Source organism: Convolutriloba macropyga, chromosome 13, assembly GCF_964194025.1.
Source record: "Convolutriloba macropyga chromosome 13, txConMacr16.3, whole genome shotgun sequence".
Taxonomy (NCBI): domain Eukaryota; kingdom Metazoa; phylum Xenacoelomorpha; order Acoela; family Convolutidae; genus Convolutriloba; species Convolutriloba macropyga.
The window spans coordinates 44700699-44728365 of record NC_134480.1 but is presented as its reverse complement, the minus strand read 5'-3'; the positions used below and the strand labels follow the sequence as shown (position 1 = coordinate 44728365).

The 27667-nt window shown below is 37.0% G+C and overlaps 1 protein-coding gene across 1 annotated transcript; it reads left to right on the top strand.

The window, feature by feature from the left end:
- Window positions 1-27052, top strand: LOC142351945 (uncharacterized). The gene is made up of 15 exons (XM_075404223.1): window positions 1-311; window positions 560-869; window positions 1297-1493; window positions 6800-7010; window positions 7503-7705; window positions 8151-8530; window positions 11906-12167; window positions 12421-12648; window positions 21423-21564; window positions 21887-22099; window positions 22414-22884; window positions 23212-23402; window positions 23808-23991; window positions 24676-24898; window positions 25147-27052. Exons 1-15 carry the CDS (start codon window positions 30-32, stop codon window positions 25499-25501), a joined length of 3852 nt encoding a protein of 1283 aa, XP_075260338.1. The 5' UTR covers window positions 1-29; the 3' UTR covers window positions 25502-27052.
- Window positions 27053-27667: the final 615 nt, after the last annotated feature.

Sequence of the window (27667 nt, the reverse complement as noted above, 5' to 3'; positions counted from 1 at the left end):
GCAACATTGTTGACTATTGTAGATCAGAAATGATCAACATCAAGTTGCGTCCAGAAGAGCTTCTGGCGGCAACTAATGTGAATGGGGCCACGCCAGTGACGGCCACGTTCCACTCGGGAACGGGCACAAGTCTTTCAGCGGGGACCACTTCTGCCGTGACTACAATAGACATATCGGCCCTGGTTGAAATGGCACACAATGAGTACCAAAGAGGAGAATATGATTCTGCTGAGAGACACTGCATGCAGTTATACGCGCATTGTCCTGACAACGTTGCAGCTTTATTATTGCTCTCCTCAATACATTTCCAGGTGCGTAAATTTTTGGGAATATTGTCCCACTCCCCCCGCTTAGTGGGCATATATAAATTTTACGCCCTAAGGCGTTGGTGCCACATTTTTATATTGTAATGTGCAATATAACATAATTGGTAAGTGAGGGGCATAAAAGGCACCGGGGACCGAAACATAATAGATCCCAAATCAATTCAGAAAAAAAATTAAAATTGTGACATTGAAACATTTTGTTGAATCGAAACTGTTTACGACTTTCATTTCAGTGCAAGCGTCTGGACTTGAGTGCAAAATACTCACTAGAGGCAATAAGGAAGAACCCAGGCTTGGCTGAAGCTTATAGCAACTTGGGCAACGTCTTTAAAGAGCGCGGTCAGCTGGGTGAGGCTTTGCAGAACTACAAACATGCGATAAATTTAAAGCCAGATTTCATCGACGGTTACATCAATCTAGCGGCAGCATTAGTTAGTGCAGGCGATATGGAAGGAGCAGTGCATGCTTATCTGTCTGCGCTTCAGTGTAATCCAGAGTTGTATGCGGTGAGAAGTGATCTGGGCAACTTGCTCAAAGCCCTGGGTGAGTAATTAATGCACATCATCCATAAGGTAAGGCTCCCTGCAGAGCCATTGTGTACCGTGCTCTGACGTTGCAAAAATATCGAATAAATCTAAACAATATAGCTGGAGCATTTTTTCAATACAGTCTTGCCGACAGCCTAGTATGTCAAGTCTGACCATTGTCACAGCCATATAGAATAAAAAATTAATAACTGTTGAGCACGACTTAGGTGATATCAACCCGTAGGTAAGCCCCAAAATCCTTCATTACGACAAGGTTGCATAAGATTTTTTGATTTACTAGACTCACCAACAATGAAAAACATTTAAAGAAAATACTGAAAGTTCAAAACACAAGATAAATTTTGTTAACTCACATGTTGATCTTCAGGTGTGACTGGTAAAACGTTTGACGAAAGAAATAAAAATCGCTTTCAATTTTTTAGGTCGTTTGGACGAAGCAAAGCATTGTTACTTGAAAGCGATTGAAACCAAGCCCGACTTTGCAGTGGCGTGGAGTAATTTGGGGTGCGTGTTTAACGCCCAAGGTGAAATATGGCTGGCTATTCATCATTTTGAAAAGGCTGTTCAACTCGACAGCAACTTTCTAGACGCTTACATCAACCTTGGGAATGTTTTAAAGGTCAGTGGAATCATTTGATAATTTTGATAACTGATTAATGAGTCACTTACACCAATCACAAGTTTCGTTGTTTCGCACCGCTTTTCTTGGGACAATGTTTTATGGGGAAAGCACTAAAAATGTCCTATCTGAAGGCCCTAAATATATCGATTCAAGGCCTTCCTTGAATCAATCGAAGAATGTACATTTAAATAATAATTCTTATCGGAAGGCCTTGAAAAATATTAATGAAAGCGATTGTGGTTTGCGAGCCAATAGAAGCCAAGTTGACATTACGAACTTAAGGGATTGTTTCAGTGTTTTAATATTTTCGCAAACTATGATAAGAAATCAACAAGTAGTTTCGAAAAATATATACACGCAAAATAAATATTTTATGCAAATTGCGGAGCATCTGTTATTGCACCCTGCAACTGATGATACTTTAGTCCTATTTCAAATGGAGAATTGCATTTACGATGTCTTATTTTTATTTTTGTGCTCACGCCACAAAGAAGCAATGGCCGGAAAAATTAGACATTTTTGTCAAAAAGTTCTATTTATTCATTTCTTAAGCTCATGGCCAGTTTTGGGCCAAGCTGTATAGTAATGGACTTAAAATGACAACTATGATAATATCCTTTTCTTCTTGCAGTTTTGCAACTTCGGCCAAATACTTAGTCTTTCTACATTCTCTGAAGAAATGTGGTGGATGGACCAAACCTTCATCCCCATATAGAAAAGCGCAAAAGTAGCCCTTTGCTTGCAATAAATTGTTCAATCCTTATTTGATAGATGGTTCCTTCTGATAGATGGTTCCTTCATAGAATCAATATATAAGTATCAATTATCGCGCTATTTAAAATTCTTTAGTTTGAACTAAATAACAGTTTGCTAAAGCACCAAACTTCTCTAAAGCTCCAAGTTTAAGGTAACTCTACAAAGCTCTGATTTAAGATTAACTCTCTTTAAGATCTGTTTACACATTTTCATGATTTTTGAAATCATATTGGAGTCGTAATTTTGGTCACTGGAAACAAGAAGTGGAGCGAAAAAGCGAGTGATTTTGGGGCGTGAAATTTTTTCACTCTAATTTGAAAGAAGAGTGAGAAAACGGTGTTCGAACAAAAATTCGCTGTCTCGCTAGTGGTTTGTTCACGTGCGGCAATTTTACTTTGATTTTTTAAACTTGTTTTCGATTTTTTAGATTGGTTTTTATTATTAAATGGTTTTCCCAATCCATTCATATTTCATTCTAGGCCTTTTTTTTGAACCAAAGTTCTCTTTCTCGCTAGTGGTTTTTTGTTCACGGGATAAACAGGTAGCGCCCAGCGTGCATTAAGTGCTCTTAGAGCCTTTCAGCTCTGTTTCAGCTCAAACTGTTTCGGAGACTTATACTTATGGTGTGAAGGGCGGTTCTTAGAGGTTGAAGTCCCCTCAACTGTTGACCCCCCACTATTGTCGCCCCGCGGGCTGTTAACCCCCCCCCCCCTTCTGCCCCCATCAGCCCTTGGTGCACCCCCCTCCCCGTTTCTAGCTACTGACGAACAACCGCTCGCGACAAACACGAAAATTTATGATATTTTGCGCAATTTTTTTCAAGCTTTTTGAAAATTGTTGGCATTTTTTATATTTATTAGCCTAGCCCTAGGTGTCAAGGAACCTCCTCCTTCAGCATTTTTTGACAAAAAGTGAATTTTTTAAAAAAAAAATTGACATTTATTTTCCCTGATTCGGGTTTTTTAGACTCAGGGACGAGAAAACCTCCTAAGGAGTTTGATAATAGGTTGCCAACAAATATTTTTGGGCCTTGGAATAGTCTTTCAACTTTTTAATGTCACTCATTTTAAGTAGTTTTTTGATAAAACTTGCATTTTTTTGAAAATTTTTATTTTAGGTTTTTAAGCCTCAAGAGCCAAGGAACCTCCTCTAGGGTTTGAAAATAGGTTACTTTATAATTCCTATAATTCCCTTCCTGTAATGGAATGCCTTGCAAGATTTTAAAATCAAGAATTTTAGCATTTTGTTGACAATTTCTGCCATTTTTCAATTTTTTGACATTTTATTTTTGATATTATTCAGTTTTTTTGAGCGTCAAGGGTCAGAAAACCTCCTTTAGGGTTTGATAGTAAGTTACTGGAAAATTTTTGCTGGTCATGGATTAATTTTCAACTTTTTAATATCACAAGTTACAGCAAATTTTTTAATAAAACTTGCAATTTTTTTAAGTTTTTAAAATTTGTTACATTAAAAAGTTGAAAGACTATTCCATGGCCCCAAAAAAATTTGTCAGCAACCTATTTCAAACCCCTTAGGAGGTTTTCTCGCCCCTGGGTCTAAAAAAACCCAAATAAGGAAAAATAAATGTCAACAATTTTGAAAAAAAAATTGCACTTTGTCAAAAATGTGTCGTGATGTTAATATGTTGAAACCGTTCGATTACCACTAGAAACTATGCAGTAACCAACTTTAAAACTAAGAGGAGGTTCCTTGACACCTAGGGGCTAATAAATAGCAAAAAATGCCAGCAACTTTCAAAAAGCTTGTGCAAAATAGCATAAAATTTGCGTGTTTTTAGCGAGCGGTTGTTCGTCAGTAGCTAGAAACGGGGGGGGGGGGTGCAGGGGCAATAGTCGGGGGGGGGGGGGGGGGGGGTGGGTGCAGGGGCAATAGTCGGGGGGGGGGGGTGTCAGCAATTAAATGTCACAATTTTAAGCATTTTTAAATTTTCGATTTTCTTGTTTTTGAATTTTTCTGGGACCTCCTCCAAGGTTTAATAAGCTGCTGCATAGTTTCCAGACTTAACGGAATGGTTTGTTCTACTCCAGTTTTAGTAATTTTTGGATAAAATTAAAAAACATTTTCGGAAAATTTTTTTCATATTCGAGTGTACGGATCTTTGACCCAGTGAAACTACTTCAGGCTTGAAACAGGGATGCTGGATAGTTTCTTGACGATTAATTTTGGTTAGGGTTTCCTCCCTTCTCTTTCTCGTCCACGTTTTCTCTCTTTCTCACTCTATCTCTTTTTTGTTGATGCCGCACTTCAGCTGCTGTTGTGGTGTAATGCCATCATGTTTGTCTTTTATGCAATTTTTCGCTTGGCCGATTTTTCGTCTGAAACATTTGACTTTCGTCTTCAGAAACGGGTTAAAGAGGGAGCGCTCGGTTTGCATAAAATTGTCATAGAGCCGTTCAGTCCACTAGTCTTCAAGTATGCGATTAACAGAAACTGTTTTTAAGACTTGCTGATGGTGTGAAGGGCGGTTCTTTGCGATTGATCCCACCCCCCCCCCTCACCCACCGCTCCTACTTCAGTCCCCAAATCCACTTTTGCACCTCGCTGTGCTCACCTTTGGCACCTTCAATTAAGCTTAAGCTAGCCTCACGAAACCAACCGTTGGCCGGTCGCTTCAGAGCAATATGCCCGACGTTAGTCGGTTATATTTTTGACATTGATGTTCTGTTTTTTCATCTGATTTTTTTAGAAATGGTTTTCCCAATTTACTTATTGTCCGTTCTAGGTCTAGTTTGTGGTTTAGTCAATGAAATTTTTTTGGAATTGTACTTCAGGACTTGTCGTGCTTTATTTTCTTAGTTCGCCTTATCTTTTGATCATGTTTTTTTACTCAAGTCGCGAATTTCACGTGGAAGGGAAATCCAACTGAATGGATTTTAAATTCTTTCACGCATTAAATTACTCAATGTAGTGAATAAGTTTAAAGTAAAAAGAAAAATCAAAAACAGGATAAGCATATAAAGCCTGGTCATTAAGTCAGAGCATTAGGTTGTAAAGTTTCAATAAAGCTATTGCTAGCTGGCGTTAGTATTTTGCTTAATAGCGTTCAGTTTCGAAGCCGAATTTAGTGTAATTTTAGAATCTAACCGAATATGCACTCTTAGAAAAAAATTTTCACTTAGAAAAATTCTCTCAATTTCTGTGTCTTATTTTTCTTTTTCTATTTCAATCACAATGTACGTCAAGTTGGTCAACGGCGGCAATTTGACGGCTATGTTTGTACTTTCTATTTTCTCAAGTTACGGTTCCTGCTGGTGACGTATTTTTATTGAGATAGGGAGAGCTAACTGAAGATACTTTTTTGCATTTTGGTTTTTTACGACTTGGGAGTATTACGGCGATCTTATAATTGGTCTCAAACAAAGTTTCTGACAATTATATAAGTCCTGCTTGTCTTCGTATGTGATTTTGTTGTACTACGAACTTGTCGTCTGGTAGGGTGACAGTTAAACCCGGAGGACATGAAGTTTCTAGAGCCTTAACGCAGTGCTATCCTCTGAATATGCGATTCGCCGACACTTTAACAGACATACGTTAAAGATGTAGAGGTCGGTTCTTAGAGTTTGCCCCCTCCCACGTTACTACAGCCTCTCCTCACCACCACCACCCGAGCCCCCCACCACTATCACTACATCACTTCGAACCCCCATTCCGCCCCTCACCTCATCCCCGAGCAATTAAGAAAAAGCTAAGTCGCAGCTACCTCGTAGCAAAGCCAACCGCTCTCAGTCGTTTGAGATCAATTTGCCCGACGGTATTTGGTTACGTTTTGATTCTTCCAAGTTAATGTGAAACACGATGTAAGTCATTGCTTTGCACGAAAAAATTGATGTTTCATTTTCTGGTTAAGAAAATTGAAGACCTGAGAGAAGAGTGTTATGGCTTTGCTCTCACAGTTTTCGAAAAAAATGTGTCCGTCGCTTGAGGTTTTTTTCAATTTACTGTCTCGGATCAAGTGGTTAATCTCACTAGTAAATACACATTTGAGAACCTTTTTGAAAATTACATGCGTTTTTGTTAGACTTAAAAGATAAAATGGACTCTTTCTAGTCGTTTTGCTGTTTTAAGCGCTTTTTCGCTCGTTACGTACTATTTTTCCTTTTTGTTATTTTATTGGGAGCCTTTTTGGTTGCATAGATTCTTCGTTATTTTGGTGACCTCTTGATCTACTTGATGTAAAAATATTCGGCTGGTTTTGTTCAAGAAAATGAATTGTGTTGGGTCAAAGTTTTGCCTTTTCTCTCCTTGCCTGTTTTACCTATTTCTTCTGTTTGTAGTTTCAGAAGACTTTTAGGTATTAGAAAAACCAATTTTTCGGAATGTTTTTAGATAGTAAACAACTGCGAAACTATAGCAGTTGTTTGCTCGCAATCTCTAACAGCTATGCGTATCATTTTTGAAATAATAATAAAAGCCGGTTTCTGTAGCTATTTTTAACAAGCTGATGTAAAACTTGACAATTTAATCGGTTATCCTCAATCGGTGTTACATATTTGAAGACCTCGAAATTAAGAACTCTTTGGTTTTAGGAGGCGAGAATATTCGAGCGAGCTATCGGAGCTTATCTGCGCGCCTTGAATTTGAATCCACTGCATCCAATTGTTCATGGGAATTTAGCCTGTGTGTATTACGAGCAAGGCTTGATAGATTTGGCGGTTGATACGTACAAACGAGCCATTGAACTGCAACCGAATTTTCCTGATGCTTACTGCAATCTCGCAAATGCTCTCAAAGAGAAAGGTAAGGACTATTTGATTAGTGGATATAGCGGAATGACAGTGTATACGGACACTATACTTAACTGTGAATACGATGCATAATATAGGTTAGCTGGCCAGGTCCGCCTTTTGATCGAATTTCCTATTATTGAGATATAACAGGACTCATTCAAGGTTCGGAAGTATCTGCACAGTAGACTACTGCTTTTGATGAATTGAAACCAGGACAGTAGGCCAAAGAGTCAAATCATTAATGTCGGTTGACGAAACGCAGAAGTCTGATAGTCTTAACCATCATACCTGCGTTGGTTCTGATCCTTCAGTAAAAAAAAATTTTGGATAATTTTCCGAATCAATGAAAATTGCTGCGTTTCTCTTCTACTGCTATATTAACAGATAAAAAACGTTGATACAAAAGTTTCTGGGAGCTAAATACTCCTTGGGTTAGGGATAAGGTACGATAATCTACTCACATGTTTTTTGTGGCAGTACTTGAAATTATGGTTATTTATAGGTTTGGTGTCAGAAGCAGAAGAAAGCTACCAAACTGCTTTGCGTTTGTGTCCCAACCATGCTGATTCTTTGAACAACTTGGCCAACATCAAACGGGAACATGGTCTCATTGAGGAAGCCATTCGTCTCTACTGTCGGGCACTCGAGGTGCAACCAGAGTTTGCAGCTGCCCACAGCAACTTAGCCAGTGTGCTGCAGCAGCAGGTTTGATTGTTTTTCCGCCCTATGTTACGAAAAAAAAACTCGTCTTTTCATGACAGTTGCAGCTTTTCAATTAAATTTGATCGAGAAATTTACTTTTAAAGCCAGATATATCAGGGAATGTTTGCTTAAAAAAAAAGAAAAAGATAAGTCCTTTTGTCGGCGTTTTAGTTTTGGTAGCATATTTTTGCCCGTTTTTTTGCTAAAAAGGTTAGGTGCAACCTCTCGTGCCTTGTAGGATCGAAGATTCAACCACTCGTTTGGAGCAAATTACGGCCATACCTTGCGAAACGTAGATAATTTTGTCAACTGATTTACAAAATCTAATAAAATAAATGTCAGCACCTAAATTTTCAAAAATAAGCCTGTGATAATAGTTTGAAATAAAAACCTATCTGATCTGAATGTGTTGCTTGTGTAATTTAGTTATCGAGTTATCTGTTTTCAGGGTAAATTATCGGAGGCGTTGAGCCACTATCGTGAGGCAATCAGAATTCACCCTACGTTTGCGGATGCCTACAGCAACATGGGTAATGCCTTCAAGGAAATGGGTAGTGTAAACGAGGCGTTACAATGCTACACCAAAGCCATCCAAATCAATCCTGCCTTTGCGGATGCTCACAGCAATCTAGCTAGTGTCCACAAGGATTCTGGCAATATCCAGGAAGCGATCCACAGCTATAGGACGTCTTTGAGACTGAAACCGGACTTTCCTGATGCGTATTGTAATCTGGCTCATTGCCAGCAAATCGTGTGTGACTGGTCCGATTATTCAGACAGAATGAAAAAGATAGTGAAACTAGTACAGATTCAGTTGGACAAAAACAGGTTTCTGATTGACTCAGTAACAGAAAGAGTAAACATAGGTCTTACAAAATTGTAAAGGCTGTTATATAAACAGACTTCGCTAGATAGTAGGCAAATATGGGATATGCGAGCTGTTTCCAAAGATAACCAAAATTAGTGAGAACTTTGATGACGCACTTGCTCCTTTTTGTTGTGACGCACTTGCTCCAAAAGTATAGCTGCAGCAGTATATTTGAGACGTAAAAACGCGTCTGATATTGTAGCAATTATATTAGTCCTGTTGGTCTTTTTATGCGATTTTTTCGGCTGACCGATTTTCCGTCTAATGCATTTGACTTTTCGTCCTTAAAAACGGGATAAACAGGTAGCGCCCAGCGGGCGCTAAGTTTCATAGGAGACCCTTAGCCGCGTTTAGTAGTCCTTCAAGTGCTTAGTGCAGTGAAGCTACTGGGAAGGCCGTAGTTTTTGAGCCCAATATGTTAAAAATTTTTAATAGCCGCACAGCGATAGGTGGGGCTATTAGTGGCCTTCTCTTGGTTTTTTTATTTCGTCATGATTTTTACGACCATATGACGTCGCAGCCACTTTTTGTTCATTCGTTCATGCAATTTCAACTGAATTGCATGCGTGATGTCATTTTTCGCTCTTAGTGAAGCTAGTTTTATTGCTCATTCGCGTGATTAAATTTTGGTCACACTTGACTTACCTCACTCTCAAAAATGACATCCTCACTTTGAAATTGACTTTTATTTACTTTAATTCAAAGAGATAAGGTCAAATGGGTGTGTGTCACTCTAAATGAAGGTTATTTGAGATCAGCTAATAGAGGCAGCAATAACTTATCCAGATTTTTAATCAAAATATAACAGATCAGCCGTCAATGTAAAGACGAATTTTTTTGGTCTGTCTTTTTTACTGTTTTTTTAGACTGCCGATCTACGAATCTATTGCGGCTATTTTCTGGCAATATGCCAGCTATGTTTTACTTTAATTCAGAGATAAGGTCAAATAGGTGTTTGTCACTCTAAATGAAGGTTATTTGAGATCAGCTAATAGAGGCAGCAATAACTTATACAGATTTTTAACCAAAATATAACAGATCAGCCTTCAATGAAAAGACAAATTTTTTTGGTCTGTTTTAGTGTTTTTTCAGACTGCCGATCTACGAATATATTGCGGTTTTTTTCTGGCAATCTGCCAGCTATGTTGTTTTTTCGTCATTTTTTGAATTTTTTTAGGTAGACCAGTCTAAAATTGAGGCTAAATTAAGTTAATAAAGGTTTGGGTAATCCAATTAATTAAATACAAGATTTCTGAAAATTATTTTTACTTCTTTGAGTTTTTTAGCCCTAGTTGTCAAGGAACCTCCTTTAGAGTTTGATAATAGGTTACTAAATGGTTTCCAGGGATAATGGAATGGTTTAACATTGAAACATCACGAGTTTAGCATTTTTGTACAAAACTTGCAATTTTTTCAATGTTTTCTGACATTTATTGTCATTGCTCAAGTTTTTCCAGATCCAGGAGCAAGAAACCTCATGAAGGATTTGATAATAAGTTACAAAAGATTTCTTTTGGGCCACGAAATAGTTTTCATCTTTTTAATATGACAATTTTTTTGATTAAACTTGCAATTTTCGAGTTTTTAAATTTTGTCATTTTTTAGATGTCACCAGCCTCAAGAGCCAACAAACCTCCTCTAGCGCTTGATAATAGGTTACTATAGTTTCTAGATGTAATGGAATGTATTTCAAGATTTTAACATAACGAATTTTCGATTTTTTTTTGACAAAGTGTGCACTTTTTCATTTTTGATAATTGAATAGTTTTCAATTTTTTAACATCCAAAATTTCGGAAATTTTGTAATTTTTAGGTTTCTCCAGCCTCAATAGCCAAGCAAACTCCTCTAGCGTTTGATAATAGGATACTGCATAATTTCTAGATGTGATGGAATATTGGTCCAGATTTTAATATCACGAATTTTAGCCAATTTTTTTTTACTATTTGCGATTTTATCAGGTTTTTTTAATTTCTTTTGTTTTTTTCTGGCACCAGGGGCTCAGGTATTTTCAAAGCTTTCATAATAAGCTGCTGCATAGTTTAGTGTTAATGGAATGTTTATCATTGTTTTAATGACTCGAGTTTTAGCATTTTTTTTATTAATTTTAATTTTTTTTTCAATTTGAAAAATTATAATGTTCCAAATTTATGCATATTTATGAGCCAGTGAAACTATTTCAGTCTTGAAATAGGGATACTGAACATTCGCTTGAGACAATAAAATGGTTCTAAAGATATTAATTTCACGATTTTTAGCAAGTTTTTAAAATTAGCAATGGTTTAAATTTTTGATTATTTTTGTCCCACTCTTGAGTTTATCGGCCAACAAAACTTTGGGTCTTGCAGATGGTTTAAATGACAGAACTCCTGAAACAAAAAATCGTTTTAAATATTTTCACTGCGAAATCTGGAAATTTTTCTTTTAAATTTTGCACTTTTTCTAAATTTTACACTATTTCTTTTAAATTTTGCACTGTTGAATTCCATCAGGGAAAATATTCTGAACTCTCTCCCTCTCTGCCTGTCGGTTGGGCTTTCTTTCATTATATTCCTCTTTTAAGGTTTATCTCACTTTATCTCTTTCCTTAACTCTTTTTTTGCCGGCGCACTTCAGCTGTTATGTGTCGTGATGTCATCATCTATTCCCTCATTAACGCTAAATTAGGGTGGAAATGTACAAACATATTTTTTTATTGTAAATGATTTAACTAGCACTTTTTAAGGAAATCATTGTTAATTGCTCTCAAACAAATTTTGTAAAGTTTAGTTTACTCCTGTTGGTCTTTTTTATTCGATTTTTCGCATGACCAATTTTTTGTCGGACCCATTTGGCTTTTCTTCCTCAGAAACGGGATAAAGAAGTAGCGTCCAGTGGGCATTAAGTTTTCATAGAGCCTTTCAGCTCACTAGTCTCCAAGTGTGCGATTCTTAGAAAATGTTTTGGAGACTTATACTTATGGTGTGAAGGGCGGTTCTTATTATAAATTGACCCCACCCCACCCCCGCCCCCACATCAGCCCGCCCCCAATCCCCACCAGTGCACATAGTTCAGGCCTTAAGGGCCCCATGCAGTCAAAGATCCCCCTACCACCGTTGCCTCCCTCGCGGCGCTCACCTCACGCCCCTTCAATTAAGCTAAATCTAGCCTCACTAAACCGTGGTTATCTACTGACGAAGCCAACCGCTCGCTGTTCGTTTGAGAGCAATTCGCCCGACGTTAGTCGGTTATGTTTGGTCGCTGTATCTGCTCCGCAACGCGCTAAGTTCTGTTGCTTTTTTGCAGTTTATGACTGACCTCCTATGACAAAATTTTCAACATCAATTCTCTTATTCAGACTACCCAGTGTGCACCCGCATCATTCCATGTTATACCCACTGAGCAATAAACAACGCAGAGGCATTGCAGCTAAACATGCGATGCTGTGTCTGGAAAAGGTGCAGAACTTGCTGAGGTCGAAAGGACCCTACACATTCCCAACTGACCGATATGGGAGATTGCAGCACGGACAACGACTGAAGATTGGCTACGTTAGCTCCGACTTCGGAAATCATCCCACTTCCCATTTGATGCAAAGTGTGCCCGGGTTTCATGATAAGGTAAAAAAATTGAATATTAATGATGATTTTTGGGAACTGATAAAACATCGTGTGCGAAAGTTATGCAGGAAGTTTCTTGGCTCTAAAATGACCACAAGCATTTGAATTTAAACTGAAAATTGAGCGAATTCTGCAGTTTCTATTAAACTTGCTCTTCGCATCCTTTATCTGTTACAACGCGATGAAAAGCGTTCAACAGTTGATTGCAATTTTGTGGATTATTTCGTCGGTACTATTATTTTGTATTATTTAGGCAAACGTCGAGATTTTCTGCTACGCGTTGAGTGCGGACGATGGAACAACATTTAGAACCAAAATCAAAACAGAATCTGAGCATTTTGTGGACTTGAGTGGAATCGCATGCAACGGGAAAGCAGCTGACAGGATCTACCAAGACGGAATCCACATTCTCATGAACTTGAATGGATACACAAAGGGAGCGAGAAATGAGATATTTGCCCTGAGGCCAGCACCTGTTCAGGTAATTTCAAACAAATCCTGTATAGTACTGATTGGCTAAATGACAATAAGGGTCGGTAATTGTATTGGGGCGCTGTCTTTTTTAATAGCCGCGAAGCGATAGCTGAGGCTATTATTGGCCTTCTCTTGGTTTTTTTAATAGCCGCACAGCGATAGCTGGGGCTATTATTGGCCTTCTCTTGGTTTTTTTAATAGCCGCACAGCGATAGCTGGGGCTATTATTGGCCTTCTCTTGATTTTTCTCGGTGGTAATGTCTCAAAACATTGTTGGCTATCTAAAATACTTGCAATCGAGAAATATCTCGACAAGTTGAACTGAAACAAGGTCGCTGTAACAAACTTGTAGCAGTCAGCTTTTCAGTACTTATGTAAAACAACTCTGCATTATTCAATAGCCAAATGATTAATATCAAATACCAGTGGTAATCATTTTAATCTTTGTGCGTCGACAGATTGTTCACAAGCTATCTGGGTCTTGTGGTCATTAAGAGTACTCTAATAGTTGCCCAGAAAATGAATCCTTTTTACAGCAGTAAGCTGATCGTACCTACATAACGTTACTCTCGGTTATTGCTTCGTCGGACGCTCTTTTTCGTTTCATTTGTTCACACAACTGCTGAAAAGGTTTTTTTAAATAGCCGCACAGCGATAGCTGGGGCTATTATTGGCCTTCTCTTGGTTTTTTTACGACTCGAAGAGGAGTATTGGTTTTCTTAAGGTTTTTTACTATTTGTTCAGACGCTGTTTTGACCTGAAAGCAAAAGTGAGTAAAATTGCCGTGTGAATTGATTTTGTCTGAGCGAGAGAAGTTTTTTGATCATGCGCTGCGTTTGGTGCATGACTTTTCGACTTCGAAAAGCAGTTTTTGACTGAATGCCCAGTTTTTTTGCTTGTAATTTGGGTTTTTTGTAGAATTGATTTTTATTCGTTGCTATATTGAAAGGTAAAGCTTGGAAATTGATACCACGGTGTTTTGCAGAGCCTGAAAGTGCGTTTCAATTTCAAAATTAGCACATATTTCTTGAGGTTTTAGTTATTTTTTGGTTTTTTTCTATTAATTTCTTCATTTTTGAATCTTTCAGCCGTCTTTTTGTCAGAAATGAGTTAATAGGGTAACTCCCCTTTGGAAATTCATATACTCAACGCCTCTTTCTACCTCGGTGTAATTTTGTTTTATAAAATTGTACATATGCTAATCCGATTTTGGTAGTTTTTTTTCCAATTTTTGTCAGTTTTTTGTCTTTTGGTTTTAATTACTAGAAATAGTTTTTTTGTGCAACATAAGGAACTTTAATTTCGTTTCAATATAAATTCATTCATTTTCTGGCGTTAAGGTCTTGGAAATCAGTTAATTTTTTTCATGAATGCAGTCTTGAAATTTTTTGACCATTTTTCAGCAAAAAGTTCCAACGTTTCGTATGTTTGAATTCTGGTTTTTTATTTTTCAATTGTTCTGTTCAGGACAATGGATCTTTTTCTCGGATGAACCGTTGTCTTTTCGATTTCTCGAATGCTGAACAATGAAATGTATTCGTTTTTCTTGAATTACTTCGATTTTTAACTTTCAAAAATCAAGAATTAGTCTTTTTGTTACGGTGTTCCTTACATTGTGTCCATATTCTTCAGAATATATCCGTATTCCATATTCTAGTTTGTATCATTCTAACTTTTTCCCGGCACCTACATTATGTTCGTTACATTAATTTTTTCAGTTGTTAGAAAATTTGAATTTTTTCAGTTTTTTTTTAGGTTTTCGTCATCTGGTTTGCAATTGGTTTCATTCACAATAAGGAAGTACTGAGAGTTTGCTAGACAGCTTGAAAGCTTTTTTCCAAAATTTGCACTCATTGGTATTTATTGCAATTTTCTTCCGCCCCTGGTATTGTTTGAAACGACTTTTTGCCTTTGACTATCATTCTGTTGCTGAAGTCTTTTCTATGATTAATTCAATTTTTGAGTGACAAAGTATGAAATCATATTGTCAAAAATATATACAACAAGAAAGAAGTATGTGTTGCTTTTGTCTTAATTGTAGTGATTAGAAATCTTATTTCTGTGGTTTTCTGATTCTTAAATTTCAGCGTTCTTATTTGAAAAATTTAGTTTCTAAGATCATTATCTGCCGTTTGTTTTCGCGATCTTTTCTGAGATTAGAATCATAATTTATTTGAGGGCAATTGATAGTCCTGTCAGCTTTTCAGCTTCTCATTAATTTGACCATCCTAATTTTTTCGGACTTAACGTTCCCCAACGTTTTCTATAAAAAATTTTGCGGCATTTTGTTTTTCTTGGTGACAGTGGTTAAAATTTCACCAATTTTCAGATCAGACCTTGGGAGGTAATGAGTTAATGGTGTTATACAAAAGGTAGTGGCTTCAGCTGCAATTACATTTTTTGTGAAGTTTTGACGCTTCGAATCGCTTCCGGAATTCTTCCGGCTATGTTTTCTTTTATTTCGTCGTCGCGATTTTTGTTACGACCATATGACGTCACAGCCACTTCAAATCTGCTTTTTGTTCCTTCGTTCGTGCAATTTCAACTGAAGTGCGTGTGTGACGTCATTTTTCTCTTTTAGTGGAGCGAGTTTTTTTGTTCATTCGCGTGATTAAATTTTCGGGCACACTTGACTTACCTCACTCTCAAAAATGACTTCCTGAACTTTAAAATTGACTTTTATTTACTTCAATTCAAACACATAAGATAAGACATAAGGTTAAATGGGTGTGTGTCACTCTAAATGAAGGTTATTTGAGAGCAGATAATAGAGGCAGCAAAAACTTATACCGGTTTATAATCAAAATATAACATATCGGCCTTCAATGAAAGACGAATCTTTTTGGTCTGTCTTTTTCACTGTTGTTTTCGAGACTGCAGATCTAAACGCTATTGCGGCTATTTTCTGCCAATCTGCCAGCTATGTTAGTTATTTCGTTTGTTACGATCATGTGACGTCACGATTTTTGTTACGACCATATGACGTCACAACCACTTCAAATCTGCTTTTGGTTCATTCGTTCATGCAATATAACTGAATTGCGTGCGTGACGACCATTTGACGTCACAACCACTTCAAATATGCTTTGTTCATTCTTCTATGCAATTTCAACTGAATTGCGTGCGTGTTGTCATTTTTCGCTCCTAATTGAGCGAGTTCTTTCGCGTGATTAATTTTTGGTCACACGTAACTTACTCACTCTCAAAAATGACTTCCTCACTCTGAAATTGACTTTTCTGTGCTTTAATTCAAAGAGATAAGGTCAAATGAGCGTTTGTCCTTCTAATAGAAGGTTGTTTGAGAGCAGCTAATAGAAACAGCAGTAAGTTATACAGATTCTTATTCAAAATCTAACATATCAGCCCTTAATGAAAAGAGTAAGTTTCTTTTTTGGTCTGCCTTTTTACCTTTTTTAGACTAAAGATCTTTGAAGCTATTGCGTCTATTTTCTGACATTTTGCGAGCTGTGTTAAAATCTGTTCAGATGTTTTCACGATTTTTGAAGTCAAATTGGCGTAGTTATTTTGGTGACACCGAAACAGGAAGTGGAATGAAAAAAGCGAAAGGTTTTGTGGCGTAAAAATTGTAGTTTTGAAGTAGAGTGAGAAAACGGTGTTTGAACGAAAATTCGCTTTCTTGCTAGTGGTTTTTTGTTCATATGCGGCAATTTCACTTTGATTACTGTTTTCAATTTTTTTGGATCGGGTTTTTTTCTAAATGGTTTTCCCAATCCATTAATAGTTCATTCTAGGCCTAGTTTTTGTTTGAACCGAATTTCCACTTCTCGTTAGCGGTATCTTGTTCACATGCGGTATTTTGAGATAGATTTAGTTTTTTAAAAAAATTTTGATCTGATTTTTTTAGAAATGGTTTTTCCAATTCACTCATAGTTGTCCATTCTAGGTCTAGTTTTTTATTTAGTCAATAAAAATTCTTTTTGAGCTTTATTTTTGCGTTTTTTAGCGATTTTTTTGTTTTACTGGCTCAAATGGGTACTGAAACGACCCCTTCTACTTGAGCAAATTTTAGATAAAAATTGGCTACAGTTTGGATATGAATAATTTTTTTGTTGAGAAATATGACAAAAAATGGCAAAAATTGGAAGTTTTTTTCTTAATTTTGCAGTTTATTTTGTTTTTTAGACAAGTTTCTTAGCCTATTATGACTTGCCTATTTTTTTGCGAGCATCTGGATACCCTATTGGCTAAAATGATTTTTTTTTGGATTTATATGTTTTTGTAATATTAAAAAATTTATTAACTTTTTCCAGTTTTTTAGTGCAAGTTTTGTAAGAGCTTTCTGTTCATAATTTGGCTTCAAGTATTTTTTTAAAAAAATTCATCTAAGTGGTTTTAATAAGTACTAGTTTTCTTGATGAAATAATTTTGGCAGAGATTGTTATTTCGGAATCTCGATATATGACACAATTTGTTCAGGTTTATCATATTTTAACAGATTTGATTTTCTTGTTTTTACTTTTTTGTGTTATGGTTTTTTCAAGATAATCATTAATTAGTGGAGGCGCGTTTAGATTGAAGAGTAGTTGGATGGCGTTTAAATGGATTTCCACTTCGAGTCGTTTCCGGAATTCTTCCGGCTTTGTTTTTTAAGATCTGTTTACACATTTTCATGGTTTTTGAAATCAATTTGGCGTAGTATTTTTGGTCACACCAAAACTGGAAGTGGAGCGAAAAAAGCGAAAGGTTTTGCGGCGTGAAATTTTTTTGCTCTAATTTTGAAGTAGAGTGAGAAAACGGTGTTTGAACAAAATTTCGCGTTCTCGCTAGTGGTTTTTTCACATGTGGCTATTTAACTTTGTTTTTTACCCTTCATTTACTTGGATCGGAATTTTTTCTAAGTGGCTTTCCCAATCCATTTATAGTTCATTCTGGGCGTATTCTTTTGCTAGAGTCAAATTTACATCCGCGTTAGTGGTTTGTTCTCGCTAGTGGCATTTTGAAATTGATTTTCTGTTTTTGATTTTGTAAGAAATGGTTTTCCCAATTCACTCATAGTCCGTTCTAGGTTTAGTGTTTTGTTTATTCAATGAAAATTTTTCGAATTGTACGTCAGGACTTTTCCTGCTATTTTTTTTTTTTGTTTCGTCTGACGCTCTTTTTCGTTTTACATTTGTTCACGCAGCAAAGCTGAAAGTCATTATTTTTGAATGACTTCTTCCTATCACTAACGGCTTTTGCGCGCGTGACATCATTTCTCACTCTTGCTCTCTGTAGCAAAAGTTTTGATCGTGATTAGATTTTGATCATACGTGACTTACCTCACTCAATAAAAATGACTTTTGCTCTTTAAAACTCAGTTTAATTTGAATTAAATTAAGATCAAAGCAACTCATGTGTAATAGAGGTTCCAAATGAAAAGGCTTCTGCGCAATGAATTATAACAAGCTTCATTAATTTATCGATGATTGTTTTTTACATAGCTTTTTGAGCGGGGTCGATACATTTTTCAACTTATTTGTATCTGTATCTATCTCCATTATATGGCACGCAAGTCTATTCTTTCATAGCTATTCCGGCATCCTTCTGGCTATGTTACTTAAGTAACGAATTTCATATTTGAATCCTGACTTACCTCACTGTTTCAAATGAATGGATTTAGAGTTCTATCACTCATGGAATTACGCAATGTAGTTATAACGGTCAATTTCAAAAGAGCAAAGTTAGAAGAAACGTTAGGTCATATTGCATTAAGCTGTCAAAACTCATTGGAGTGGTCGCTTGCTGGCAATTATTATTACCAAGCTATTATCCCTCAGTACAGAAGCTGAATTAATTTAAATTTTAGAATCTAACTTAAAATGCAAATTTAAAAACTTTTTGATACATGTGGGTCTACTGAGGCTATTTTCCGGCAATTTGAAGGCTATTTTTAATAGCCGCCTCAGCTTCTCAGCCGGCTATTATAGCGCTCCTATTTTCGTCGAATAAAAATTTTCGCTTTACCTTAGTTCACAGCTTGTTCAACATTTTGCGTGAAATCTTTTTGACTTCTCTAGGCTAGTTTCACTCTTCTCTCATTCTGCTGAAAGTGTTTTAAGACAGCAGTTGCTCAGCAAAGCACTTCAAAATGAACAGAGTCGTATCAAAAAACGAAATCAGAAATAGAAACGGGATAAACCCATAGAGCCCAGTTTTTGATGACTGTTACTCGAACTTGGTTCTTTTAAGTCTTAGTTACCATCTCTCATGCTTATTGATATTGATACTAGCTCCTGTATGGTCTCACTATGAAATAGGATTATGTTCAACTACAAACTGACATCAATATAGTTCTCACTCTAAAATTGTTTTTCTACAAAACTCAATTTTCATTTCTCCTTTCAATCGTGGTTTTGGGAATCAACGGCGGCTATTTTCAGGCAATCTGCCGGGTATGTTTTACTAATTCCCGGTAGTCTATTTTGTAGCCTTAGCGGGTAATAAAATTACATTCGGAAAATTTGCGAACTTTACAAACTTCACAACTTCACTTCCGTAAAATGAAACTAACACGACTTGATACGAAGGTTCTCAATCTAATACGAAGGTTCTTAATCTAAAACTCGTGTCTTAGCATTTTTAGTAAAATAAAGATCCAACGGTAATAGTTTTTCAATTTATGCTTTAATCAAAAGTGTTTCTCACACTTGTATACCGCTAGATTTTCTAATGTCAGGTGCAAGTGTTTCAATTAATTGTGCACAGAATAACAAAAGCGTGATACATATGTTTAAAGTTTTGTGATCTGTATGCATCCGGTTCCCAACTCGGGTTTCTAACTTCGTTTAATGGGAATGAGGTTTTTTTAATTTCTCTTGAACGAGGTTTGAAACAATTATTTTGAACATGTCTTTTTATGCAAAATTTTTCCTTGACTGTTTTGACCCACTGTAACTTTGACGCCCTTGACTTCATCGGTTTTGCTCTGTCCAAATTTCTCTCATTCACACTTTTAGGCAGTTGAACTCAAGTGGCGGTGGTTTACTATTAAGAGTCAAATGAAAAGGGCGCCAAAATTATTGTTTTCTCACTGTAAATCCTAATGGTGGTCCATAATAAACTCTTAAGTGATTTGGACAACCATTAGTGAACTCTTTTAATTCAAGAAAAAAGTGCTTGTTGAATAGCCTCTCAACTGCATCTTTTAGGCGCTCTCCTTTTTAATTCACTTTACCTTTTGATCACGTTTTGGTTTTACATGAGTCACCATTTTCGCGCTTGACTTCGACTTACCTCACTGTTTCAACTGAATGGACTTTAAATTCTTGCAGGCATTGAATTAAGCAATGTAGTGAATAAAGTCGAAGTCAAAAGAGCAAAATCAAAGAAACGGGATAAATCTATAAAGCCCGGTCATTAAGTCAGTGTCGTAGGTTATCACAGTATCAAAGTTTATTAGAGCGATTACTAGATGACATTACTCGGTTGTGCAGGGACCGCAAAAGGACCTCAATTTGTGCAGTAAAATTCCCTAACAAGAGGCTTCTGTGTGTTGAATTTTAACAAGCTTGATTAATATATTGCTGAGTGTTTTTTAGCTAGCTTTTTGAGCGGCGTAAATTTAGATATGTCTCTTTCTATCTCTATTATACGGCACGCAGGTCTATTATTTCGCAGCTATTCCGGCAATCTGCCGGCTACGTTATGAAATGGACAAGTTAATAACATTCACTTGCGGATATTAGTTGATCTCTACATAGATAACGACTAACACCACTTTTTATAGCTGTAAGCTGAGCGAAGCTATATTGCGGTGCTCTTGGTTTTTTACAATTCAAAGAATTTAAATTGTATTGGGGCGCTGTCTTTTTTTTAAGATCTGTTCACACATTTTCATGATTTTTGAAGTCAAATTGGAGTGGTGATTTTGGTCACGCCGAAACAGGAAATAGAGCGGAAAAGCGAGTGGTTTTGCGGCGTGGAATTTTTTGGCTCTAATTTTGAAGTAGAGTGAGAAAACGGTGTTTGAACAAAAATTCGCGTTCTCGCTAGTGGTTTTTTCACATGTGGCTATTTAACTTTGTTTTTTACCCTTCATTTACTTGGATCGGAATTTTTTCTAAGTGGCTTTCCCAATCCATTCGTAGTCCGTTCTAAGTCTAGTTTTCTGTTAAGTCAATGAAAATTCTTTGAATTGTACGTCAGGACTTGTCCTGCTATGTTTTTTTGTTTCGTGGTCTGACGCTCTTTTTCATTTTACATTTGTTCACACAGCAAAGCTGAAAAAGTCAACTTTTCTGAATGACTTCTTCCTCTCACTAACGGCATTTGCGCGCGTGACGTCATTTCTCACTCGCTTTAGCAAAAGTTTTTAGGTTTTTTGCGTGATAAGATTTTGATCATACATGACTTACCTCACTCAATAAAATGACTTTTGCACTTTAAAACTTAAGTTTAATTTGAATTTGTTTAAGGTCAAAGGAACTCATTTGTGCAGTAAAGGTCCTTAATAAGAGGCTTCTGCGGAATGAATTTTAACAAGCATTATTAATTATTAATTTATCGCTGAATGTTTTTTACCTAATTTTTTTTAGCGGCGTCGATTTTTTTTTTCAATTTAGATCTGTATCTGTTTCTATCTCTATTATATGGCACGCAGGTCTATTCTTTCACAGCTATTCCGGCAATCTGCCGGCTATGTTAAAGAACTTGAATGTTGAGGACATTTCAAATTCATGCCTTATACGGCAACAAACTTTTGTACTCTTGCTGGAGATCACGACAGATTATTTTTTTCGCCTATTTCTACACTTATCAGCTTAGTTGTTATTTTTGTTCCAGGTAATGTGGTTGGGCTACCCTGGTACTTCTGGTGCCAACTACATGGACTACATTGTAACAGACTGTGTCACCTCTCCCCTTGAGGGAGTTGAGGCTGATTACAGCGAGAAGTTCGCCTACATGCCCAGAACTTTCTTCGTTGGTGAGGAAGTTTAATCAACGTTTCCCCTTACATTCTTATCCTCATACAGAATGAAGTAAAAGCTGCGAATTAAGTGAATGAAAATAATTGTAGTGAACTGTTTTTTGAATTGTATCTTCCCAGGTTATTCTAACATATTATAGATGACTTCAAACACGTTGAGGGTTCTGATCATTAATCAACACAAAGCAAGGAAATGGAGGAAATCAGCGGTTACTTTTTAATGTCAATCTACTTCAGCTTGAAACCTTATAATTGAAGAGGGACAATGTCTGATCTTTTGCCAAGATTCCGCGTATTAAGCTTACTGTTCTCTATATAGGCGATCACAAACAAATGTTCCCACATCTGCGCAACAAAATTCTGCTGGAGGTGAACGGGAAGTGTAGACCAACTCACACAGTAATAAACACGAACAATGTGTCTCAGTTGATGAACAGTGGATGTCTAACTGTTAGAGAGACCTCCTCCTATCCCTCATTCATGTGTGCTCAGATCAAATGGCCACCACCGCCCACTACCAATCCTAACCAAGGTAAAAAAAATCAGAAATCGGAGAACTCTCAAAGTGTGATGTTTTTGGAGATCTAGTGTTGGACAAAAACGAAGTGATTGTTTGAAAATAATCGTGTTGGGATACTTGTATATTAAGTTTTTCCCGCGGTGAACACGATGAATTCTCTGTGTTAGTCAGAAAGCAAAGCTCTACGATCAGTTTATAAATTTAGTATTAGGATGTGAGACTAAAAAAGTTTTATTAAAAGAATTGAAAGGATCAACATTGATAGATGCTTCTCTGCCTATGTTCTCTACGAATGGTTAAGGTATAACTGCTCAATATGAATTTAGAATTGCAACAAGTGCACCCTATCAAAGCTCTGTTGGAGAATAACTTAGCAGTTGCGATGCTGGCCGATGGACAAGTGCTGCAGAATGGACTTGCAAACCAACAGATCAACACAAAAACAGCAACTGGCGAGCTCTGTCCAAATCAACATATTGTCACGTCCAGACTTCAATACAACTTGCCGGAAGATGCGTTCGTGTATTGCAATTTCAACCAGTTGTACAAGTTGGATCCAAGAACCATGCATTTATGGCTGCAGATTCTCTCGCAAGTACCAAATAGCGTTTTATGGCTGCTGAGGTTCCCCCAGTGGGGTGAAAATAACGTGCTCAACTTCGCGAGACAGTTTGGCCTTGAGAATCCGCAAGAGCGAATAATATTCTCGAATGTGGCGCCTAAAGAGGAGCACGTTCGACGCGGACAACTTGCGGATGTATGCTTGGATACTCCAATTTGTAATGGCCATACAACAGGTGAGCTGTGTGAAATTGTTTACTGGCTCTTGAATAACTTTATGCTTGCTGTACTAAGTAAAAATGGGTTTGAGTAGCCTGGTGGAGTTGGAATGACTTTTATTAAGGAGTGAGTTTTCCACAAGGTTGTTTTTGAAAAGCCTGAATTTCGGATTAATCAAGGATGAGAAAGATAAGATTGTCATTATTCTGCAGTCTGTATTAATACTCGTCCAAATTTCAGTGTTGAACTTGGTCCATGCCTAAATTTAGATGAATGGACTAAGCAAATCTGGATTGTTTTCTCTAAACTCTTCCTAGATTTCAATATTTGTTTGTCTGTTGCAGGCATGGATATTCTTTGGACTGGAACTCCGATGGTGAGTCAGCCGTTGACGACGTTGGCATCGCGAGTTGCTGCATCTCAGCTGTATGCGTTGGGATGTCCAGAACTAGTTGCAAACACCGCCAAGCAGTACCTGGACATTGCTGTTAGATTGGGCAATGACAGAGAATTCTACAAAGCAACTAGAGAGAAGGTGACCATTCTTAGCGCTTATAGTTGCTTGTATATGTTGGGATGTCTTTTTTTCTGAGCATTGTTGTTTATGGATCATAAATTTCTGATAATAGAATTAGAATTTGAATTCAGATTGTAACATGAATTTTAGAGAATGTACATGCAATATTATTTTGGACACATACGAGCTCTGTGACTATTATGAAAGTATTATACTATGTCTCTACGTAATAATATATTTGCTGTTTCTGAAGTGCTTAAATACACTAAATTCCATAAGAGATTGAGCTTGAAATCAAAATATCTAATTGACCAAATAATTTGGGTTAAAAACCATTCGAATTGTAAAAATATCACAGAGATGTCTAAGCTGGATTTCAGTTTTGTTATCGAAGAATTCGTAATAATTGCGAGTTGTCTTCAGGTGTGGAACAACGTGAGAGATGGTATTTTGTTCAACACTCAACAGTATGCACGAGACATGGAGAGACTGATGTACAAAGTGTACTCGAGGTATGAACAGGGACTGAATGCGGACCACGTCACTGAGTTGGCACACTACCCATACAAGATGAAGTCGGACACTCCAAATGCTCCAGAATCACTGCGTAAGTGTACAATTCAGAATTTAATTGTTAACTTACCTTACTGTAGTTTCATCTATACACGGTTAAACTAATAAATCAATAGCATCAAATTTTTTTATTTAATAGACCATCAAATTTGAATCTAGGAAATAAAATAGCCGCTAAAATAACCCCAGTCTTCTGATAGGAACTAAAACCCCATTGCACTCAGTCATGATAATTTGTTTGGTCGAGTTTCATCAAGTCCCACGGGTTGCTAAGACATGGCCATGGCACGCAAAATTTGGCAATTTCGCTAAATGCGTGTCTTTGTCTTTGACTATCAAGTGGGGTTTATTTCCGTAGGGGATGGGGAGGGGTTCCTAGATTTTATTCCTAAAATTAGGTAGTTTTTTCCTGAGGTTTTCTAAACGCGTAAATTTATCTTGAAAAATTAAAATGCGATTGTTCAGCAACGAATTGGCTAATGGTACTGCCTGTAACGCTTGTTGATCATCGTTGTTTATAACTACTATTGAAAGTCTAGACGGTTGTTGTTTTCATTTCATTCTTTTTGTGAAAGACTGCTGATTGAAGTTTCAGCTGATTCTGTTTGAATGGATCTATTTTCATCGCAGAAACAGTCGATTCTGAAAGCTATAGTGCAAAGAGCATATATGTTAATCATAATCAGTGAAAAGTAGTATTAAATGGAATTTATTTCAGCTATTCAGAGCAGTGCTTCAAACGCAGTATCACTCCCCCATAGTTCATCAGCCATCGCAGTCTCTGGAAGGGGCGATAGATTGATACTGGGAGCAAGTATCAACAGCAAAGAAGACTACAACAATGGTTCATCAAATGGCGATCATCCACAACAACACAACCAGTCCTCAAACAATCGAGCGTCTCTGGTCAATCCTACAGCACCAGGAGATAATCAAAACTTGTAAGTTGTCAATTTGATGATTTTGGCTTTTACTGTACTTAGTCTGTGATATGTTCAAATTTGTATTGATTTGATGTCATAATTAACGTGAAGCTGAAAGCTGTAAGATGTGTGATATGCAATCACTGAGAAAACGAGAATGTGAGTTTAACTTTAAGAGCATAAAAATGTGATGAGACTGCCCATGTGTAAAATTTTATCCATTTAATATGATAAATTAAGAATGTAAAATCAAGGAATTTTTGCAGGGCGCGAGATTCGAACACACGACATATATACAACACGAACCACCTGTCGCGTCAACACAGTCTTTCATCTGCAATGGGCAACAGTGCCCCCAATTCACCCTACAGACACAGCACAGGGAGTGCTAACATGAACATATCCCACGCGGCTGCCGCTGCTCTCAATAACCAACAACAGCAGCAAACCCACCTCAATCACCAGCATCTGAATATGGTCTCACCCTCGCATTCGCCCTTCAATTACGGAGGCAATCTGGGTAGTGGAGTCCAGAGTCCGCATCACCACCACCATCATCATCACCACCACAACCATCATCAGCACATAACCCAGAACTCAAGCACGACAAACAAACGGTGATATGAAAAGCGAAGGGGTGCCCAAAGAATTCCCCGAAGTTAATGAATTCAATACCAGTAAATATTTTGTATTCAATAGCAAAGCTTCAATTTTTCATTCGATTCCTAGCCAGTGGGTCAAAAAAGTTATCCGTGGCTGTACGAATTGTGGATGTCAGTAGTTGCGCCATGTGTAAATAAAAAGATTGTTTTCACTCCGTATCAGTGCGATGCACTTCCAGAATTGAAAGGTGGTTTCAAATGAAACGAAAGCCTTCGGACGCTCGTGGAACTGAGTTTTCCAAAAAAAAAGAATGCTTTGGATGTCCCACCGACAGATGTTGCGATTCCTGGCCAAGCTCAGAAAGTCGCAACTGGCGAGAATGATCGAATTTCAAATGCAGAGACGAGAGCTCGGCGATGGGCAGATCCAGGATCGGTATACGATTGCTGATGATGCCGGGTGATGTAGTGGTGTTGGCTGACTTTGGAAAGAATGAAAACTCAATCCCAATGTGTATTGGGTGCTTCCTACTGTTTTAACTACTACGCATCAGAACTAAAATGAGCAAAGCTAGCTCTTCACTGAAAAGATACGTATATTTCCTGTTAATCTTTTCCATTTGCTTAAAAATGCCTTATGTTAAACTCAATTTTATTTCACTCTCAATTTATTTTTCCATACCCAAACCAGATAGTTGTGTGTGTACGTTTTCCATCCATGATTTGTATAAAATCAAAATTTGGCTGAGGGAAGATTTGAGTAATTTTTGGCACACTACTATTATAATTTTAATCTGATTAGATTAGTTGTTCTATTGTCGGACGGTGCTTTCACATTCCTATATGCTTCTTTCCTTTTATATTATTGTTTATGAGCTGATTGATGCCTTGCGTTTGTTATTACTTCATGGAAAGTTTGATTTTGTGATTTCCGATTAATAATTCCTAAAAAAAGTTGATCATAATATTGAAGTTGAAGAAATTCGTACAATTATAGCACTAATCCATAATTACTAACAATTCATGATAATTCAGTTTTAAAAGCCTCAAACGCGCGAAAACGATTCAACAAAGTCTTGAACGACTAATTGGTGCAAATTGTAATAAAACGGAACTGTTAAATGTTTAGGTACGGCCATCTATGTTCAGCTCCTCGGGTGCTTACGGTGCTAATGTTGTTTTAGTTCATCTGTGCTTTTCTTTTTGGTGACATTTTTGGCGGTTTTTTTTTTATTTTGCTTATTTTTTGCTGTATGTTTGCAGGAAATCATCCACGACTGAATCGACAACTTCTGGGTGACAAACGTGGTGACATGTGATCAAGCTATTGTGCATTGGTCTATCTCGACAAATGTAATGGTGGTAATGTCTCAAACATAGTTGGCTATCTAAAATGCTTGCAATTGAGAAATATCTGGCATATAGAGAAAAATTTGAACTGAAACAAGGTAGCTGAAACAAACTCGTAGCAGTCGGCCTTTCAGTACTTATGTAAAACAACTCTGAATTATACCATAGCCAAATGATTAATATCAAATACCAATGGTAATGATTTTAATCTTTGTTCGCCAACAGATTGTTGACAAGCTATATGGGTGATGTCATTAAGAGTACTCTAATAGTTGCGAGGAAACCTTTTTATAGCAGTAAGCTGAGCTTACCTATATAACGTTACTCTCGGTTATTGCTTCGTCAACTGCTCTTTTTAATTGCTCTTGAAAGAAGTTCATAGCAATTATTGTAAAAGTGTGTCTTATGCAAAATTTTCACTTGACAATTTTGACTTTTCGAGTGACTTTTACGCCTTTGGACTTTTTGCGTTTCGCGTGATCTAAAATTCTCTCTCAATCACAATTTCAAGCAGCTGAACTCAATTGGCGGCAATTTAAAACTAGAAGTCAAATGAAAAGTGCGCCGAAACTGGTGTCATTTTTTACTTTAAATCTAAAGAGTGGTATATGTTAAACTTTAATGTGGTTATTTGAAGCCCACTATTGAACTTCTTAGTACAATCTTAGTGTAATTTTGCTCATCTTAAAATCACGTTTCAAACAATTTTTTACACCGTTGATCCCCAGCACGTCTTCTCGCCTACCTATGAAATTCAGATTAAACGATAAATCCCAAAAAGAACAATATACAAGTTTTATAAATTTCCATATCGGAGAACATGTCTTTAAAACAG

Bases quoted from the DNA above. Each gene is read 5' to 3' on its own strand.
- LOC142351945 (XM_075404223.1), top strand. From the start codon at position 30: ATGATCAACATCAAGTTGCGTCCAGAAGAGCTTCTGGCGGCAACTAAT. The intron at 7,011-7,502 runs GTAAGGACTATT...GGTTATTTATAG, and splicing joins AAATGCTCTCAAAGAGAAAG to GTTTGGTGTCAGAAGCAGAA. The intron at 7,706-8,150 runs GTTTGATTGTTT...ATCTGTTTTCAG, and splicing joins CCAGTGTGCTGCAGCAGCAG to GGTAAATTATCGGAGGCGTT.